The sequence below is a fragment of the Rana temporaria genome, chromosome 10 (genome assembly GCF_905171775.1).
Source record: "Rana temporaria chromosome 10, aRanTem1.1, whole genome shotgun sequence".
Lineage (NCBI taxonomy): Eukaryota > Metazoa > Chordata > Amphibia > Anura > Ranidae > Rana > Rana temporaria.
Genome location: NC_053498.1, coordinates 6697341 through 6719709, shown reverse-complemented (window position 1 = coordinate 6719709; position 22369 = coordinate 6697341). Strand labels below are relative to the sequence as shown.

Genomic DNA, 22369 nt, shown 5'->3' with positions numbered 1-22369 from the left:
ATAAGTTCCTCGACTTTTCTATGAACACGCTCAGCAGCACCAAATTGTTTTTTGGAAGGGCGTGTTTGATTGACTAAGGCAATCAATCCTGTCAAAGGTAGGTGAGATGGGGGAAGGTCTCCTCCGAATCATTCAGCTGTGAGTTCTCTGTGCAGCAGAAAGTTAACGTTGCAATTTTGTATATACTGTACAGGCATGTACCGGCCATCGGGACTAACGGGAGTTTCCCGGTGGGCCGATCGTTCAGTGGGCTGGTTTGAGCAGGCCCGTCGCTGCAGGATAGGCAAAACAAACAATTGCTTGGGGCCCCGAGCTGGCCTGGGGCCCCCAACTTTTTCCCAGGCTGTAGCGTGGCCAAGCTCCTCTTCCTTCCTCCTGGAGTCCTGTCAGTCCATCCGGGTACCGCGCGTGGTACAGGAGATTTTGTTTCCTGTTCCCGGCCGGACTGACAGGGAGTGCACACTGAGTGCTCACTTCCTTTCAGTCCGGCCGGGAACACAGGAAACGGAATCTCCTGTAGTGCGCAGTACCGGGCCCGGCCTGGGCACTATCTGATAGGGGACTGGGAACCCACAATTATAGAACACCGGACTGATAGGAGGAAGAGGAGCTCGGCCATGCTACAGCGGCAGCCTACAGGGAAGAAGAGGAGGTGAGAATAGAAAAACATAGGGACTAGGGAGAGGGGGGGAGGGGAGAGGAAGAACATGGGTGTAAAAAATTTGTGTAGCGCTAACGTAGGCTTTGCATGCTGGGGGGGGGGGTGCTCGGGGGCCCCCATTTTGCTTGGGGCCCCCAAATTCCTTCAAACGGCCCTGGGTTTGAGTGACAGCCTGTCAACGTGTGTGAACCGAGCCTTACGGGATACTTTCACAAGTTCTGCATCGGCCCCCTTCCTGATGTTTTTTGGGGCCCCCCCACACGGTGGTGGAATGCCAGGGCCTGGTTGCAAGAATGACCTTTGTCACTGTGACCCACCAATGATAATACGCTAATTGCATCTGTGAAACACAACCAACAACCACATTTTCGGTAATATGTAGGTAAGCTGTGGACGGTACCTGACTGGTGAGGTTGGCCCCCATCTGGATCAGGAGCTGGACGCATAACATGGCTTCTCGGTCTTGCTGCTGGGCGTTGGAAGCGTTTTGGCCGTTTTTGCTCTTGAAGGCGTTATTCTGAGCTATTACAGCACAGTGAAGTGGAGTCAGACCTGGAAGAACAGAAAAAATGCAAAGTTACCTCTAAAATTTCATACAGGCTCAGGGGCGGACTGACCATTTGGGCACTCGGACACTGCCCGAGGGCCCCATGCCACTAGGGGGCCCCATCAGGGTTGCCAGCCTCAGTAAAACCAGGGACAGTATCTAAAAATCTGTGTTTTTAAAAAAAAAAATACCAAGATAATGTGTGTATTCAGTGTGTATGTATACTGTGTGTGTATACTGTGTGTATAATAATAATAATAATAATAATATATATATATATATATATATATATATATATATATATATATATATATATATTTATTTATTATTATTATTATTATTATTATTATTATTATTATTATACACACAGTATACACACACAGTATACATACACACTGAATACAAAAAATATATTTTTTTATATATTTTTTTATTTCTTTTATTTTTTATATATATATATATATATATATATATATACACATATATATATATATACATATATATATATATATATATATATATATATATATATATATATATATATATATATATATATATAAATAAAAAAAAAATATATAAAAAAATTATTTTTTTTTATAAAAAAAGGGGGGATTGTCATCGGGGGGGACCTGGGGATCTCTGGACCTCTAAAAAAATAAATAATAATTGGCCCTTTAATAAAAAATAAAATAAAAAAATATAAAAAAAATATATATTTTTTTATAAAAAAATAAATAAAAAAAAGGGGGGGGGGTTGCCATCTGGGGCCCTGGGGACGTCCGGGCCCCTTACAGGTGTGGGGCCCCCATAATCTATTGCTTAGGGGCCCCATAATCTCCTATTTCCTGGGGGCCCCATAATCTCCTATTGCCCAGGGGCCCCATAATATCCTATTGCCCAGGGGGCCCCATGAGTTGTCAGTCCGCTCCTGCATACAGGTTAACCACTTCAACCTCGGACCATTTTGCTGGTCAATGACCAGGCCACTTTTTGCGATTCGGCACTGTTTACCAAATTGCAATCATATAGTCAGGCACTTCCAAAAAAATGCATGAATCTATCTATTGGTGATTGACGGGTGCAGGAGAGAGGGGGGCAGCGCTCGCTCCTGTGCCCTCTTTGGATGCACCGCCACTGCTCTATACGTCGTTCCCACCGCCCCTCCTAACAAGCCCACCGGTGTGCCCTGTAACCAGTCTGGGCCTGATTAACTATGACCAGCCAATGGGTAACCACGTTTTAGGGATCAATAACATCGATCGACTCACCATCGTAATTTCTGGCTTCTACGTCAAGGTTCTTCTGATGCGAAAGAGCCAAGAAAACCTAAAACAAAATGTCGATGAGACAGAAGGAATAACAGGCGGGACATCTTCTCATTTGGACCCGATTAGGAATGCGAGGTTGTGTGTTTTCATTAGTGTGTTACCACAAAAGACTATTATTACCTTAACCTCCCTGGCGGTATGATTCTGTCTGGAATTACGTACCAAAAGCGGTACAATTATTTGCAAGGAAATTTGGCGTTTTATACTGTAGGTCTGCAATTCTTAGAAATAACTCACTTAAATCTGACCAAACAAGAGTCTAGTAGGCATCCCGGGTATGACATTTTTTTAAAAACAAAATGATAAATTATATTATAATAAATAATTATAAATAATTATAACAAATAATAATATAATTCTAATCAAAATGATTCAATAATGTAATCAACTCAAAATCACTGAAATTTGCTCAGTTGCAGAATTGTCGCTGTCATTATTTTATTTTTTTATGACGAATTTCCCCACAAATTGCTATCGCACAATTCTGCAAGTGATTATAATTTATTATCGCTGTTTTCTAGCTGCTCTAAAACCATTTTTGACATAAAGGGACACTTTTGGTTGCTATGCACAATCTACAGTTTCCAGGCAGAAAGAACAGTCTTTATTATATAAAAGAACATGTAGGGCACTGGGCAGACCACTAGGGACAAAGGGGTGTGTGTATTTTTTACATACAGTACTGTAATCTATAAGATTACAGTATACTGTATGTAATGTGTTTGTTTACGTTTTTGAATTTGGCGCCGATCTCCGCTCCCGTGCGTCTTAACGTCGCAGGGAACGGAGATCGGCGGCACAGGAGGACGCTGTGTGAATCGAGCGAGGTCCCGCTCGCTCACACAGCGCGGTGGCATCACTGGATCCAGGACAAGGTAAGCCAGCGCACTCTGCAGGCTCTGCATAGCTACCCCGAGCGTGACTCGGGGATACTGATCGCAGCATGAAAAAATCCACCCCGAGTCACGCTCGGGGTTACGGCCAGGAGGGTTAAACCCAAACTCCAGCTTAAAGTGGCACCACCACCAAACCCACATCATAAAAAAACGATCAATAAATTATGTATTTATTCCACACCGTTCATACTTACTCCGTCACTACGAGATAAATTTCATTTTCTGTATTAAGCAAAAAAACCTGGTTGATCCTGCTGCTCTCTATCTCCCCCTTCTGTCCATGTCCCCAATTCAGCTAGGGATTTTGCAGCTGTGGAGGCAGCTCTGCACATGCTCAGTTCTCAGCGAGTTTCTATGCTGAGCATTTCCTCCCTATCACATCTGAGCAGCCCATGTGACTATAGAGTCACACATGTGGGTGCATATAGATAGATAGATAGATAGATAGATAGATAGATAGATAGATAGATAGATAGATAGGAAGATAGATAAAGAAAGATAGATACAGATAGAAAGAAAGAAAGAAGGGAAGGAAGATAGATAGATAAAGATAGATAGATAGATAGATAGATAGATAGATAGATAGATAGATAGATAGATAGGAAGATAGATAAAGAAAGATAGATACAGATAGAAAGAAAGAAAGAAGGGAAGGAAGATAGATAGATAGATAGATAGATAGATAGACAGAGATAGAAAGAAAGAAGGGAAGGAAGATAGATAGATAGATAGATAGATAGATAGATAGACAGAGATAGAAAGAAAGAAGGGAAGGAAGATAGATAGATAGATAGATAGATAGATAGATAGATAGATAGATAGATAGATAGATAGATAAATAGATAGAAAGTAAGGAAGATAGATAGAAAGTAAGGAAGATAAATAAAGATAGAAAGAAAGAAGGGAAGTAAGATAGATAGATAAAGATAGATAGATAATAGGGAGAGAAAAAGAAAGAAAGGTGAAGAGAGAGAGAGAGAGAGAGAGAGAGAGAGAGAGAGAGAGAGAGAGAGAAGAGAATGAAGGGCACCCTTACATCAGTGTACAGTACTCACTCAGAGGCAGGAGGGACTGACTGGATGGATGGACATCAGACTCCATCTTTCTTTTCTGTTTGGCTTTATCTTGAATATTCCCGCCCACATCCCTTAGGCAGCAGAACAGTGTCTGTCGGGGAGAGTGGGCGGGGCAGACACATGAGGAGAGAAGGGGGAGGAGTAGAAGCAGCTCCTCTCCTCTAACTGATCCTGCGGGCAGCAAGGGGAGGGGAGAAATCGCCCTGCTCATCTCTCTCTATCTGGCGCTCTGTTGGTGGCGGGGGGTGGGGGATCTCTGCTATCAGGTAAATTGGGCGTCCCCTCTCGGCCTGCAACCCCTTGGTACACCCCTGGGGAAATGTGACATGCGGCCCGCCGAGGGCCGTTCGCGGGCTGCAACCGGCCCGATGGCCGTTCGTGGGCCACAATCGGCCCGCGGGCCACCACGACCCACCGGGCATATGTCCGGTATGCCCTATGGCCTGTCCGGGCCTGCCTGCACCACATGTTTCCTAGGTCCTGTTCCTCTTAAGGCAACATCGCTGGTATGATAAAGACTATTTACTTATATGCCTAGTAGACATTTGTTTGTGTTCATCTAATTCTTATATGTTCATTTATCTGTTTAGCTCTAGTTTCACCATTATTCATACGCATCTTATATGGCCACCACCTGTTCATCGTAATAAAGATCCAAAGTTACAGACAGTCTGGTTATTTAGGATGCAAGGTTTAAGCTGTATGTTGGGCTACATACGCACCAGGGGCAAACGTGTAGCGAGAACAGATGAGCAGGCGTACCAATACTTTTGACAATATAGTGTTAATTTTTTTGTAGAACTTGTCTACAGAAGTTCTCCCTTAAACTTACTCTAAGGACCTCAAAAAAGCCGTAGGTCCCGGCGACATGTAGGGCCGTCTGCCCCTTGCAATCCGCAGCACTGACATCCGCACCCAGCATGATCAGGTCATAGACGATCTCAGACTGGTTGGCTGCAACGGCCACCAGGAGTGGAGTCTGGATAGAGGGAAAAATGGAAAAAGGTCACACTTAACCACTTCAGCGCCCCCTAGTGGTTAACTCCCAAACTGCAATTTTCATTTTCACAGTAAGCAGTGCATTTTTGATGCATTTTTTTGCTGTGAAAATGACAATGGTCCCAAAAATGTGTCAAAATTGTCCGAAGTGTCCGCCATAATTTCGCAGTCATAAAAAAAAAATCGCTGATCGCCGCCATTAGTAGTAAAAAAAAAAAAATGATTAATAAAAATGCTATAAAACTATCCCCTATTTTGTAAACGCTATACGTTTTGTGCAAACCAATCGATAAACACTTATTGCGATTTTTTTTACCAAAAATATGTAAAAGAATACGTATCGGCCTAAACTGAGGAAAAAAATGTTTTTTTTATATATTTTTGGGGGTATTTATTATAGAAAAAAGTAAAAAATATTGCATTTTTTTAAAATTGTCGCTCTATTTTTGTTTAGAGCGCAAAAAATAAAAACCGCAGAGGTGATCAAATACCACCAAAAGAAAGCTCTATTTGTGGGGAAAAAAGGACGCCAATTTTGTTTGGGAGCCACGTCGCACGACCGTGCAATTGTCAGTTAAAGCGACGCAGTGCCGAATCGCAAAAAGTGGCCCGGTCCTTAAGCTGCATAAGTGGTTAAAGTGGGTTTAAAGGAAGGAAAGGGCCTCGTTACTGTGCCCGCGGGACCCACGGACTCGATAAAGGAAGGGAAGGGCCTCGTTACTGTGCCCGCGGAACCCACGGACTCGATAAAGGAAGGGAAGGGCCTCGTTACTGTGCCCGCGGGACCCACGGACTCGATAAAGGAAGGGAAGGGCCTCGTTAATGTGCCCGCGGGACCCACGGACTCGATAAAGGAAGGGCCTCGTTACTGTGCCCGCGGGACCCACGGACTCGATAAAGGAAGGGAAGGGCCTTGTTACTGTGCCCGTGGAACCCACAGACTCGATAAAGGAAGGGGAGGGCCTCGTTACTGTGCCCGCGGGACCCACGGACTCGATAAAGGAAGGGAAGGGCCTTGTTACTGTGCCCGTGGAACCCACGGACTCGATAAAGGAAGGGAAGGGCCTCGTTACGGTGCCCGCGGGACCCACAGACTCGATAAAGGAAGGGAAGGGCCTTGTTACTGTGCCCGCGGGACCCACGGACTCGATAAAGGAAGGGAAGGGCCTTGTTACTGTGCCCGTGGAACCCACAGACTCGATAAAGGAAGGGGAGGGCCTCGTTACTGTGCCCGCGGAACCCACGGACTCGATAAAGGAAGGGAAGGGCCTTGTTACTGTGCCCGCGGAACCCACGGACTCGATAAAGGAAGGGAAGGGCCTCGTTACTGTGCCCGCGGAACCCACAGACTCGATAAAGGAAGGGAAGGGCCTCATTACTGTGCCCGCGGGATCCACAGACTCGATAAAGGAAGGGAAGGGCCTTGTTACTGTGCCCGCGGGACCCACAGACTCGATAAAGGAAGGGAAGGGCCTCGTTACTGTGCCCGCGGGACCCACGGACTCGATAAAGGAAGGGAAGGGCCTCGTTACTGTGCCCGCGGGACCCACAGACTCGATAAAGGAAGGGAAGGGCCTCGTTACTGTGCCCGCGGAACCCACGGACTCGATAAAGGAAGGGAAGGGCATTTCATTGTATTTTCAGACATAATTATTGGGCTGGTACCTTCCCGTTGTGCTCCTTCACGTCCAGCTGGCCATACTGCATGTAGCGCTCAGCTGCGGCATAAGCCAGGCTCCGCATGCCTCTTGCAGCATAGAGGTGCAGGATCCTGTAATCAAGGAAAAGAGAGATGCGATCAGTAAGACGGGGAAGCAGAAAGGGCAGAAAAGAATAGAAAAGAAAAGAACAGACAGGAATAGAATACATTCGAATAGAATAAAATAAAATAGAAAGCCGTCTTCCAAAATTTGAATTTCAAAAAGAATAGAATAGAATAAAACAGAATATAATTAAAAAAAAGAATAGAAGATAAAATAATATATTTGAATAGAATAGAATAGAAGACAGTGAAACCTCGCTTTGATATGAGAGTACTTTGGATTACGAGCATTCTCCTGCAACGGATTATGCTCTTTATCCAAAGCACTCGCATATCAAAGCGAGTTTCCCCATAGAAGTCAATAATTTGTTCCGCATTGACATCAATGTCATGCAATACCGCATGTGGCCAGAAGTGGGGGGGGGTGCCGGAGAACCTCGGAAATACCCATAAAGGCTCGGCTGAATTCGGAAAACCAATAATAATTTCTTGGCTTGCGATCTTTGCCCGCATTCTCCACCAAAAAAAAAAAAAAAACTAAACTAAGTTCTTGGCTTGCGATCGTTGCCCGCATTCTCCACCAAAAAAAAAATCTCTTGGCTTGCGATCGTTGCCCGCATTCTCCACCAAAAAAATAAAATAATTTCTTGGCTTGCGATCTTTGCCCGCATTCTCCACCAAAAAATAATATTAATTTCTTGGCTTGCAATCGTTGCCCGCATTCTCCACCAAAAAAAAAAAAATATTGGCTTGCGATCTTTGCCCGCATTCTCCACCAAAAAAAAAAATTCTTGGCTTGCGGTCGTTGCCCGCATTCTCCACTAAAAAATAAAAGAAATAATAATTTCTTGGCTTGCGATCGTTGCCCGCATTCTCCACCAAAAAAAAAATCTCTTGGCTTGCGATCGTTGCCCGCATTCTCCACCAAAAAAATAAAATAATTTCTTGGCTTGCGATCTTTGCCCGCATTCTCCACCAAAAAATAATATTAATTTCTTGGCTTGCAATCGTTGCCCGCATTCTCCACCAAAAAAAAAAAAATATTGGCTTGCGATCTTTGCCCGCATTCTCCACCAAAAAAAAAAATTCTTGGCTTGCGGTCGTTGCCCGCATTCTCCACTAAAAAATAAAAGAAATAATAATTTCTTGGCTTGCGATCGTTGCCCGCATTCTCCACAAAAAAATAATAATTCTTGGCTTGCGATCGTTGCCCGCATTCTCCACCAAAAAATAAATAATAATTCTTGGCTTGCAATCGTTGCCCGCATTCTCCACCAAAAAAATTAAGAAATAAAAATGTCTTGGCTTGCGATCTTTGCCCTGCATTCTCCACCAAAAAATAATATTAATTTCTTGGCTTGCGATCGTTGCCCCGCATTCTCCACCAAAAAAAATCTTGGCTTGCAATCGTTGCCCGCTTTCTCCACCAAAAAAAAAATTATTGGCTTGCGATCTTTGCCCGCATTCTCCACCAAAAAATAATATTAATTTCTTGGCTTGCAATCGTTGCCCCGCATTCTCCACCAAAAAAAAATCTTGGCTTGCAATCGTTGCCCGCATTCTCCACCAAAAAAATAAATAAATATTGGCTTGCGATCTTTGCCCGCATTCTCCACCAAAAAAAAAATTCTTGGCTTGCAATCGTTGCCCACATTCTCCACCAAAAAAAGAAAATTATTGGCTTGCGATCTTTGCCCGCATTCTCCACCAAAAAAAAAATCTTGGCTTGCAATCGTTGCCCGCATTCTCCACCAAAAAAAAAAAATTATTGGCTTGCGATCTTTGCCCGCATTCTCCACAAAAAAAAAATTCTTGGCTTGCGATCGTTGCCAACATTCTCCACAAAAAAAAAAAAAAAAATCTTGGCTTGCGATCTTTGCCCGCATTCTGCACCAAAAAAAAAAAAAAAACGAAACTAAGTTCTTGGCTTGTGATCGTTGCCAAAAAATAAAAAAATAAACAAATTTATTTCGGGATGCACTGAAACAAAATGGGTAAGTGTGTCTCCTGGTCACTCACGTGTCTCCATCTCCATCCTGTAGAAGAAGTTGGTCCGGGTTGAGGTTCTGGAGCTGAAGTCTGGATTTCTCTAGTTCCTGCGGTAATGATTCTGAAACCACACAGCCCGGAACCCTGGCGTAGACGTCTGCTGACGAAACCGGACACGGGACCGACGCCAGCCAGGAGGAATCGTGGGCAAAAGGGGGCAAGTAGGAAGGGTGGGCGGTAGAAACAGTCTGGGGGGGAAAAAAATATATTTATTAATATTTTTCGAAAAGCCCTGTTGAAGTTTTGGACTAGAAGGTCCTACTGAATGGTTGGTGCTGCCGGTTGGCGCTCTCCACACCTCGTCCGGTTGGCTCACCCCTAAGTCTGGCTCCAGACCTTGAACTTCAGTCCTCCCGATCTCATCCCATCTGCCGTCATGGCCGTACAGTCCACCGGCTCCATAGAGGTCCTCCATCGGGGGGGTGTAGGTAAAGTGGGTGGTCGGTCTTTGGAAGACGTGGGGCTCATCTTCTGGCTGGACGGGACTTTGGTGAAGAAATGGAGATGAACCAACAGCACCTAGAAAAGTGACAAAGCGTCAGAAATATCAATTATCATTTGGCCAAATAGTGATTGGATAGCCATGGATCTTAGCCAATCAGTGAAAAGAGAACAGTATGACATCACAGGGCTGGTGGATGTTAGAGACCTTGCACTCCTCCACTTTCCATTTGAGGATTCCCCACAGATGCTGCTCAATAGGGTTTAAGTCTGGAGACATGCTTGGCCAGGCCATCACCTTTACCCTCAGCTTCTTTATCAAGGCAGTGATCTCCTTCGAAGTGTGCTTGGCGTAGTTATCATGTTGGAATACTACCCTGCGGCCCAGTCTCTGAAGGGATCTTGCTCCGCTTCAGTATGTCACAGTACATGTTGGCATTCATGATCCCCTCAATGATCTGTAGCTCCCCAGTGCCGGCAGCACTCATGCAGCCCCCAGACCATGACACTCCCACCACCATGCCTGACTGTAGGCAAGACCCTTGTCTCCGCCCCTTGCCCACCTCCGAGCTCCGTTTCTTGGTTCCACCTTTTACCCGCCTCCCAGTACCGCCCCTTTTAGAGCATACAGAATCAAGTATGATTTTGTGGTGCTACATAATTTGTATGGAACTTGTTCATGATAACAAGAAAAGTAGTAAAATACATCCCATTCAGCCAGCAACAATAGACCCACCAAGCAATATTGGATCCCCCCCAGCAACAATAGACCCTCCCTGCAACAAAAGATACCCCCAGCAACAGTAAATCCTCCCCAGCATCAATACCTACCCCCAGAATCAATAGATCCTCCCAGAAACAGTAACTCCTCCGCAGCATCAATACCTACCCCTGAAACAATAGATCCTCCCAGAAACAATAAATCCACCCCAGCATCAATACCTACCCCCTGAAACAATACAGTAGATCCTCCCAGACACAATAAATCCACCCCAGCATCAATAACGCCCCCCAGAATCAATAGATCCTCCCAGACACAATAAATCCACCCCAGCATCAATACCTACCCCCAGAAACAATGCAGTAGATCCTCCCAGACACAATAAATCCTCCCCAGCATCAATAACGCCCCCAACAACATACCCACCTGGAAATACCAGATTCTCAGCAACAATCAAACCCCCCAACAACAATAAAGCCTCCCCAGCAACAAAAGACCCCTCCTGCAACAATAGATACACTAGCAACAAAAAACTCTCCCTAGAATCAATAACCGCCCCCCCCCCCCAGAAACAATACATCCTTCCAGCAACAATAAATCCACCCCAGCATCAAGAACCCCCCAACAACATACCCACCTGGCAATACCAGATACCCAGCAACAAAAGACCCTCCTTGCAACAAAAGATACCCCCAGCAACAGTAAATCCTCCCCAGAATCAATACCTACCCCCAGAAACAATACAGTAGATCCTCCCAGAAACAATAAATCCACCCCAGCATCAATACACCCCCAACAACATGCCCACCCGGAAATACCAGATTCTCAGCAACAATCAACCCCCCCTCTCAACAATAAAGCCTCCCCAGCAAACAATAGACCCTTCCTGCAACAATGGATACACCAGCAACAATAAACTCTCCCTAGAATCAATAACCGCCCTCCTCCCACAAACAATAGATCCTCCCAGCAAAAATAATTCCACCCCAGCATCAATACCCCACAACATACCCACCTGGCAATACCAGATTCCCAGCAACAATGGACCCTCCCTGCAACAAAAGATACCCCCAGCAACAGTAAATCCTCCCCAGAATCAAACACTCCCCCCAGAAACAATACAGTAGATCCTCCCAGAAACAATAAATCCACCCCAGCATCAATAACCCCCAATAGCATACCCACCCCGGCAATACCAAATTCCCAGAAACAATCAACCCCCCCAACAACAATAAAGCCTCCCGAGCAACAATAGACCCTTTCTGCAACAATAGATACACCAGCAACAATAAACTCTACCTAGAATCAATAACCCCCCCAGAAAACAATAGATCCTCCTAGCAAAAATAAATCCACCCCAGCATCAATAACCCCCTCACAACATACTCACCCGTCAATACCAGATTCCCAACAACAATAAAGCCTCCCCAACAACAATAGACCCTTCCTGCAACAAAAGATAGCCCAGCAACAATAAACTCTCCCCAGCATCAATAACCCCCCCAGAAACATTAGATCCTCCCAGAAACAATAATTTCACCCTAGCATCAAAAAATCCCCCCTTAGAATAGATCCTCCCAGCAACAATGAATCCACTCTAGCAACAATAGCCCCTCCCCCCACTAACACCAATAGATCTCCCGAAAGCCAGCAACAACTGACCTCCGGCCCCCAGCAACAATAGCCCTTCCCCACAAAACTAGACCCACCCAGCAACAATAGATCTCCACCCAGAAACAATAGATACCTCCATCAGCCAGCAGCAATAAGCCCTCCAACACACCCCAGCACCCCCATTACATTCATTCAGTGCTGGAGGTGGCAGAACTGCATCCCCTACATCCCTGCTGAAAAAAAAAGCCCCGTATCCATATAATGATAAAGAGAGAGTTAGATAACTATGGAAACCCATCTGGGGACTTACCTGAATCCTGACTATATTCAACCAGGGCAGCAGGGATCTTTAAAGAAGACAAATGATAGATTGTCAGCTCACTGGAAAGAGCAGAACATCAGAACAGGACATGAAATGAATAAACTTTATGATTTTAGGTTTGCTTTCAAAATACAAAAAGCAGGTGTGAGCAGCTGCAGCACACAATGGCGCACCTTCCTTGCTTCTTCAAATGATGGTTGTGGTTGCGCATCTGCAAGTTTCCGATACTTTCTTAGGCCACCTCTTACATACTCATCATATATATGATCACCACATCGCGCCATTTATCACTTTCCAGGAAATTGAAACAACAAATAAAATGCTACTCTTTGGTTCTGGTAAAGCTGCAATAGCGTGGGTTTTGGTTGGGATTTGTAGGGGCTTCATCCCCCTTAACACTTGAAGATTTTACTCCCCTTCACGACCTGGTCATTTTTTGCTATTTAACATTGCGTCACTTTAACTGGTAATTGTCATGCAATACTGTACCCAAATAAAATATACTGTGAGGACCCTCCTTACCCCATACTTTATACTGTAAGGACCCTCCTTACCCCATACGTTATACTGTGAGGACCCTCCTTACCCCATACTTTATACTGTGAGGACCCTCCTTACCCCATACTTTATACTGTGAGGACCCTCCTTACCCCATACTTTATACTGTGAGGACCCTCCTTGCCCCATACTTTATATTGTGAGGGCCCTCCTTACCCCATACTTTATACTGTGAGGACCCTCCTTACCCCATACTTTATACTGTGAGGACCCTTCTTACCCCATACTTTATACTGTGAGGACCCTCCTTACCCCATACTTTATACTGTGAGGACCCTCCTTACCTCATACTTTATACTGTGAGGACCCTCCTTACCCCATACTTTATACTGTGAGGACCCTCCTTCCCCCATACTTTATACTGTGAGGACCCTCCTTACCCCCTAATTTATACTGTGAGGACCCTCCTTACCCCATACTTTATACTGTAAGGACCCTCCTTCCCCCATACTTTATACTGTGAGGACCCTCCTTACCCCATACTTTATACTGTGAGGGCCCTCCTTACCTCATACTTCATACTGTGAGGACCCTCCTTACCCCATACTTTATACTGTGAGGACCCTCCTTGCCCCATACTTTATACTGTGAGGACCCTCCTTACCCCATACTTTATAATGTAAGGACCCTCCTTCCCCCATACTTTATACTGTAAGGACTCTCCTTCCCCCATACTTTATACTGTGAGGACCCCCCTTACCCCATACTTTATACTGTGAGGACCCTCCTTACCCCATACTTTATACTGTGAGGACCCTCCTTACCCCATACTTTATACTGTGAGGACCCTCCTTCCCCCATACTTTATACTGTGAGGACCCTCCTTACCCCATACTTTATACTGTGAGGACCCTCCTTACCCCATACTTTATACTGTAAGGACCCTCCTTCCCCCATACTTTATACTGTGAGGACCCTCCTTACCCCATACTTTATACTGTGAGGACCCTCCTTACCCCATACTTTATACTGTGAGGACCCTCCTTACCTCATACTTTATACTGTGAGGACCCTCCTTACCCCATACTTTATACTGTGAGGACCCTCCTTACCCCATACTTTATACTGTGAGGACCCTCCTTACCCCATACTTTATACTGTGAGGACCCTCCTTACCCCAAACTTTATATTGTGAGGACCCGCCTTACCCCATACTTTATACTGTGAGGACCCTCCTTCCCCCATACTTTATACTGTGAGGACCCTCCTTACCCCATACTTTATACTGTAAGGGCCCTCCTTACCCCATACTTTATACTATGAGGACCCTCCTTACCCCATACTTTATACTGTAAGGGCCCTCCTTACCCCATACTTTATACTGTGAGGACCCTCCTTACCCCATACTTTATACTGTGAGGACCCTCCTTACCCCATACTTTATACTGTGAGGACCCTCCTTACCTCATACTTTATACTGTGAGGACCCTCCTTACCCCATACTTTATACTGTGAGGACCCTCCTTCCCCCATACTTTATACTGTGAGGACCCTCCTTACCCCCTAATTTATACTGTGAGGACCCTCCTTACCCCATACTTTATACTGTAAGGACCCTCCTTCCCCCATACTTTATACTGTGAGGACCCTCCTTACCCCATACTTTATACTGTGAGGGCCCTCCTTACCTCATACTTCATACTGTGAGGACCCTCCTTACCCCATACTTTATACTGTGAGGACCCTCCTTACCCCATACTTTATAATGTAAGGACCCTCCTTCCCCCATACTTTATACTGTAAGGACTCTCCTTCCCCCATACTTTATACTGTGAGGACCCCCCTTACCCCATACTTTATACTGTGAGGACCCCCCTTACCCCATACTTTATACTGTGAGGACCCTCCTTACCCCATACTTTATACTGTAAGGACCCTCCTTCCCCCATACTTTATACTGTGAGGACCCTCCTTACCCCATACTTTATACTGTGAGGACCCTCCTTCCCCCATACTTTATACTGTGAGGACCCTCCTTACCCCCTAATTTATACTGTGAGGACCCTCCTTACCCCATACTTTATACTGTAAGGACCCTCCTTCCCCCATACTTTATACTGTGAGGACCCTCCTTACCCCATACTTTATACTGTGAGGGCCCTCCTTACCTCATACTTCATACTGTGAGGACCCTCCTTACCCCATACTTTATACTGTGAGGACCCTCCTTGCCCCATACTTTATACTGTGAGGACCCTCCTTACCCCATACTTTATAATGTAAGGACCCTCCTTCCCCCATACTTTATACTGTAAGGACTCTCCTTCCCCCATACTTTATACTGTGAGGACCCCCCTTACCCCATACTTTATACTGTGAGGACCCCCCTTACCCCATACTTTATACTGTGAGGACCCTCCTTACCCCATACTTTATACTGTAAGGACCCTCCTTCCCCCATACTTTATACTGTGAGGACCCTCCTTACCCCATACTTTATACTGTGAGGACCCTCCTTGCCCCATACTTTATACTGTGAGGACCCTCCTTACCCCATACTTTATACTGTGAGGACCCTCCTTACCCCATACTTTATACTGTGAGGACCCTCCTTACCCCATACTTTATACTGTGAGGACCCTCCTTACCCCATACTTTATACTGTGAGGACCCTCCTTACCCCAAACTTTATATTGTGAGGACCCTCCTTACCCCATACTTTATACTGTGAGGACCCTCCTTCCCCCATACTTTATACTGTGAGGACCCTCCTTACCCCATACTTTATACTGTAAGGGCCCTCCTTACCCCATACTTTATACTATGAGGACCCTCCTTACCCCATACTTTATACTGTAAGGGCCCTCCTTACCCCATACTTTATACTGTGAGGACCCTCCTTACCCCATACTTTATACTGTGAGGACCCTCCTTACCCCATACTTTATACTGTGAGGACCCTCCTTACCTCATACTTTATACTGTGAGGACCCTCCTTACCCCATACTTTATACTGTGAGGACCCTCCTTACCCCATACTTTATACTGTGAGGACCCTCCTTACCCCATACTTTATACTGTGAGGACCCTCCTTACCCCATACTTTATACTGTGAGGACCCTCCTTGCCCCATACTTTATACTGTGAGGACCCTCCTTACCCCATACTTTATAATGTAAGGACCCTCCTTCCCCCATACTTTATACTGTAAGGACTCTCCTTCCCCCATACTTTATACTGTGAGGACCCCCCTTACCCCATACTTTATACTGTGAGGACCCTCCTTGCCCCATACTTTATACTGTGAGGACCCTCCTTACCCCATACTTTATACTGTGAGGACCCTCCTTACCCCCTAATTTATACTGTGAGGACCCTCCTTACCCCATACTTTATACTGTGAGGACTCTCCTTACCCCATACTTTATACTGTAAGGACCCTCCTTACCCCATACTTTATACTGTGTGGACCCCCCTTACCCCATACTTTATACTGTAAGGACCCTCCTTACCCCATGCTTTATACTGTGAGGACCCTCCTTGCCCCATACTTTATACTGTAAGGACCCTCCTTGCCCCATACTTTATACTGTAAGGACCCTCCTTGCCCCATACTTTATACTGTAAGGACCCTCCTTGCCCCATACTTTATACTGTGAGGACCCTCCTTGCCCCATACTTTATACTGTAAAAACGTACTTGGTTGTGCTGTTGGCGCTTCTGTTCAAGCAGTTTCTTCACTGTCTGTGTCGAAGGCGAACAGAATGACCTGCAGTCTGGAAGATAACCAGCAGGGGGCAATAATGTCAAAGTTTTAGATGTAATACATAGAAACAAAATGTAACAATGTTATAATATGACAACAAGCCAAAGGAAAACAATAACACAACTTGTCACAATTTGTTTTTAGGAGGCAATGGGTGCGTTTTAATTACATAATGTTCTTAATAAGTTACATTGTAGTACCTAGAGAGAGAATTTTTTTTTGTCCAAGAAAAAGGAGAAAGTTTAAGGAAAGGAGAGAAAATGAGAGGTGAGGGGGAGGGGATGAGAGGCAAGTTATGAATAAACACATTTTTTGTATGATTTTCATCAGATCATCTCCCCTCCCCCTTTCACCATAATTTCATTCCTTTCCATTCCTTTTTCTTTATTCATTTTTCCATGCCTTTCCTTGCCTTTCATTTTCTTTCCTTTCCTTTTCTTTTCATTTATTTTCATTTATCCTTTTCTTTTCTGTTCTGCTTTTCTTTTTTCCTCTTTCCTTTCCTTTCCTTTCTTTTCTTCTTTATGTTCCTTTTTTCTCCCCTCTTTCCTTTCCTTTCATTTCCTTTATACATTTTCCTTTCCTTATTCTTTATTCATGTTTTCTTTCCTTTCCTTTTTAATTTCCTTTCTTTTATTTTATTTCCTTTTCTTTCCTTTAATTTCCTTTCTTTTATTTTCTTTCCTTTCCTTTCCTTTAATTTCCTTTCTTTTATTTTCTTTCCTTTTCTTTCCTTTAATTTCCTTTCTTTTATTTTCTTTCCTTTTTAATTTCCTTTAATTTCCTTTCCTTTTCTTTCCTTATTCTATATTCTCTTTCCTTTCCTTCCCTTTTCTTATTCTTTATTCCTTTCTTTTGTTTTTTTCTTTTCCTTTTTGCCTCTTTCCTTTCCTTTTATTTCCTTTATTTTCCTTTCATTTCATTTCCTTTCATCTTCTTCTTTCTGTTCCTGTTCCCCCTTTTTCCTCTTTCCTTTAATTTCCTTTCCTATGCTTTATTAATTTTTTTAATTCCTTTTTCTTTATTCCCCTTTCCTTTCCTTTTCTTTCCTTAAGCCTCGTACACACGACCGGTTTTCCTGGCAGGAAAACTGCCAGGAGAGCATTTGGTCGAGAATCCTGGCCGTGTGTATGCTCCCTAGCAGTTTTCCCGTCAGGAAAACAGCCGGGAATCCCGACGGGAAAATAGAGAACCCTGAGGCCCCGTACACACGTCCGAGGAACTCGACGTGCCAAACACATCGAGTTCCTCGGCGAGTTCATTGTTGAAGCCGCAGAGGATCTCGGCGGGCCGACTTTCCTCATTGAACAACGAGGAAATAGAGAACATGTTCTCTATTTGGCCCGAAGAGTTCCTCGTCGGCTTCCTCGCTGAAAAGTGTACACACGACCGAGTTTCTCGGCAGAATCCAGCTCCGATCGAGTTTCTGGCTGAATTCGTGTGTACGGGACCTGATCTCTATTTTCTCGTCAGGATTCCCGGCAGAGTGTTTCCTGAGGTATGCTTACCTGTCCATGGTAAACCCGCGCATGCTCGATAAGACTTTGACGCATGCGCTGTAGCATAAAAGTTTAGTGTAGGGTGTAGCAAGATGGTGGCGACGGCATCGAATGTGACGAGCGCCGGCTCGTCGTAGTCAAAGACTTCAGAGTGTTTTTGCCATTCAAAAGAACGGTGGTTCTTTTGAATGCCCGTCTTTACACAGGGCTTGGCAAGCCAAGCTTGCCAGAAATCCCATCATGAAAAGCAACGTTTTTTTCCTGACGGGATTCCCTGCCGTGTGTACAGGGCTTTATTCTTTTTTCGTGTTTACTTTCCTCTTTCTTTATTCCTTTTTCCTTTCCTTTAATTTCCTCTCCTTTTCTTTTAATTTCCTTTCCTTTATTCTTTCATTTCCTTTTCTTTTTCTTTCTTTTTCTTTATCCCCCTTTCCTTTCCTTAAATTTCCTTTGTTTCCCTTTCCTTTCCTTTCCTTTCCCTTCCTTTTTAATTTCCTTTCCTTTATTCTTTCATTTCCTTTTCTTTTTCTTTATTCCTTTCCTTTCTTTTTGTCTCTTTCCTTTTCGTTTAATTTACTCTTTTCCCTTTCCTTTCCTTTCATTTCCTTTCTTCTTTTTCTTCTTCTTTCTGTTCCCTTTTTTCCTTTTTTCCTCTTTCCTTTCCATTCCTTTATTCATTTTTCCTTTCCTTTTATTTTTCTTTATTTTCCTTTATTGCCCTTTCCTTTCCTTTAATTTCCTTTCTTTTCCTTTCCTCTCCCTTCCTTTTAATTTCCTTTACATTATTCTTTCATTTCCCTTTATTTTTCTTTATTCCTTTCCTTTCTTTTTGTCTCTTTCCTTTTCTTTTAATTTCCTATTTTCCCTTTCCTTTCCTTTCTTCTTTTTCTTCTTCTTTCTGTTCCCTTTTTTCCTCTTTCCTTTATTCATTTTTCCTTTCCTTTTCCTTTTTCTTTCTTTTTGTCTTTTTCCTTTTATTTTAATTTCCTATTTTCCCTTTCCTTTCATTTCCTTTCTTCTTTTTCTTCTTCTTTCTGTTCCCTTTTTTCCTCTTTTCTTTCCTTTCCTTTATTCATCTTTTCTTTCCTTTCCTTTATTCATCTTTCCTTTCCTTTTCTTTATCTTTATTTTCCTTTATTCCTCTTTCATTTCCTTTAATTTCCTTTATTTTTCTTTCCTTTCCTCTCCCTTCCTTTTAATTTCCTTTCCATTATTCTTTAATTTCCCTTTCTTTTTCTTTATTCCTTTCCTTTCTTTTTGTCTCTTTCCTTTTATTTTAATTTCATCTTTTCCCTTTCCTTTGATTTCCGTTCTTCTTCTTCTACTTCTTTCTGTTCCCTTTTTTCCCCTTTTCCTCTTTCCTTTCCTTTATTCATCTTTCCTTTCCTTTTCTTTTTTTTTTATTTTCCTTTATTCCTCTTTCCTTTTCTTTAATTTCCTTTCTTTCTCTTTCCTTTCCTCTCCCTTCCTTTTAATTTCCTTTTCATTATTCTTTCATTTCCCTTTCTTTTTCTTTATTCCTTTCCTTTTTTTTTGTCTCTTTCCCTTTCTTTAAATTTCCTCTTTTACCTTTCCTTTCATTTCCTTTCTTCTTTCTGTTCCCCTTTTTCCTCTTTCCTTTCCTTTATTCATCTTTCTTTCCTTTTCTTTTTCTTTATTTTCCTTTATTCCGCTTTCCTTTCCTTTATTCATCTTTCCTTTAATTTTCTTTATTTTCCTTTATTCCTCTTTCATTTCCTTTAATTTCCTTTCTTTCTCTTTCCTTTCCTATCCCTTCCTTTTAATTTCCTTTACTATTTCCATAGTAGGTGAGGTTGAAAAAAGACACAAAGTCCAACCTTTTCCATGGAGAACGCAGAATTATAATGAATGGGTTGCAATTACTTTCCAGCATATTTCAGTAAAACTCTCTGACTTCCTCTCCTCTGCTGAGACAATTGAACCCGCTGTATTTTGATATCAGGCTGTCAGAGGGGTGGAGCTGTAAGCCTGACAGCGATTTCCCAATAACTAAAAGATGACGAATGTCTCCATGTCCCCGTTCCTCAATGCGAGGGACTTCCCCTATTAATCACCCAGTAGTCATATAAAAAGATGAATAGAAAGAAATCAGTTTGACGAGTCCAGTAATCATTTTTTTTCTCAATAATTCACACGACCTGAAAACGAAGAATTTGCATGGCAATTTTATTATCACACGACGTAAAGTACGCCATGGGGGGGCGCAGCACACATCACCGCTTTCTATACTGATCCCCAACGCACAGCGGCCGGTTGCTGACAAATGAGTCACTTTGTGGCGTCGGGAGCGGCCGGGGATCAACCACAACGTGAGATCACAGAGGACGGGCGAGTCGGGGAAACGCACAGATTCTACATCCTGAAATGAAAGTTCACAGGACCGGCAAATCTTTAGATGAGCGTCAAATCCCATCCGTCATCCAACCCTCAAAATGTCAGATAATTGTGATCGCGTCGCACCCAAATGTTCGGTGAAATCCCCCGCCTTAGACCGCCGGAGGCCCGGCAGAGGCTGCCTGTGTCGTCTCTGACTAGGATAGCTAAACAGGAAGTCAGGTGTGTGCCGGGAAATGTCTTCCCCTCCAGGCTAGAACTTTATCTCAGTTATAAGTTCATTTATTCCTTAACCTCTTCAATATCCCCCCTTCCTGCCCAGGACAATGTTCAGCTTTCAGCGCTCTCACACTTTGAATGACAATTGCGCGGTCATACAACGCTGTACCCAAACTACATTTGTATTATTTTCTTCCCACAAATAGAGATTTCTTTTGGTGGTATTTGATCACCTCTGCGGTTTTTATTTTTTGCTAAACAAACTAAAAAAAGACCAACATTTTTGAAAAAAAAACGTTTTTCCTAATTTCTGTCTTAAAAATTTTTTTCCCCTTCACTGACCGGCACCGATGAGGCGGCACTGATGAGACGGCACTGAGGAGGCGGCACTGAGGAGGCACTGATGAGGCGGTACTGATGAGGCACTGATGAGGCGGTACTGATGAGGACTGATGAGGATGCACTGATATGTAGAATTGATGGGCACTGATAGGCAGCAATGATATGCAGCACTGATGGGCACTAATAGGCGGCACTGATGGGCAGTGACAGGTGGGTGCGATGGGCACTGACAGGTGGGTGCGATGGTCACTGACAGGTGGCTGCGATGGGCATTGAAAGGCGGCTGCGATGGGCACTGACAGGTGTGATGGGTACTGATAGGCGGCACTGATTGGCAATGATAGGTATTACTGATTGGCACTGACAGGTGGAGAAGGAGAAGGAGAAGGAGAAGGAGGAGAAGGAGAAAAAGAATTGTAGAGCTGGAATTGTTTCACTTTCCAGCTCTACAAGATCAGAATAATATGGCAACAAGCTAGAGAACAAAACCGAAAATACACGAGAAGCCAGAAACAAGCGTGTGCCGAGGTGACATCTGAGCGCCAGGGGCGGGGCTTAGTGTGTGGGCGGCAGACAGACGCTGTCAGTGAAGTGTACAGAGGAATCCCCACCGACTGTGACTCACTGCCAGGGAAATCCACACCCATCCCCCACCCACCAATATTACACATACCCTACAATGCATGGTCAGAGAATCCATCTATCTATCTATCTATTTATCTATATCTCTGGCTGTTTTATATAAACCACGTTATATACTCTAATTTTTAAACTTTCTTTCTTTCTCATCTCATCTATCTATCTATCTATCTATCTATCTATCTATCTATCTATCTATCTATCTATCTATCTATCTATCTCTATATATCTCTCTATCTCTATCTATCTATCTATCTATCTATCTATCTATCTATCTATCTATCTATCTATCTATCTATCTATCTATCTATCTATCTCTCTATCTCTATCTATCTCTCTCTATATCTATCTATCTATCTATCTATCTATCTATCTATCTATCTATCTATCTATCTATCTATCTATCTATCTATCTATCATATATATACAGTATATATTTCTATAGATACATAGAATGTTCTTTCTATGAGTCTATCTGTAGCTCTCACTCCGTGGCACAATAAGTATAGCCAATATTTGTTAATCAAATCATTCGGCGTGATTAGTCATCGGAGTTTACGCCACTTCGCTCTTCCTCACAGTAAAAATCCCTTCCCCCGCCCCATCAATCCGAGAAACGCACAGAGGCTGATTCT

The 22369-nt window shown here is 43.6% G+C and overlaps 1 protein-coding gene across 1 annotated transcript in view; it reads right to left on the bottom strand.

Moving 5' to 3' along the window:
- Positions 1-16763, bottom strand: part of NFKBID (NFKB inhibitor delta) — a gene marked incomplete at its 5' end in the record, with an annotated part of 17852 nt that extends 1089 nt beyond the window's left edge. Inside the window, 8 exons of the mRNA XM_040326971.1 lie at positions 1062-1213; positions 2477-2534; positions 5341-5487; positions 7173-7278; positions 9289-9506; positions 9635-9803; positions 12380-12441; positions 16614-16763. Coding sequence (XP_040182905.1) covers positions 1062-1213; positions 2477-2534; positions 5341-5487; positions 7173-7278; positions 9289-9506; positions 9635-9803; positions 12380-12441; positions 16614-16763 — 1062 coding nt within the window. The remainder of the gene's footprint in view (positions 1-1061; positions 1214-2476; positions 2535-5340; positions 5488-7172; positions 7279-9288; positions 9507-9634; positions 9804-12379; positions 12442-16613) is intronic.
- Positions 16764-22369: the final 5606 nt, after the last annotated feature.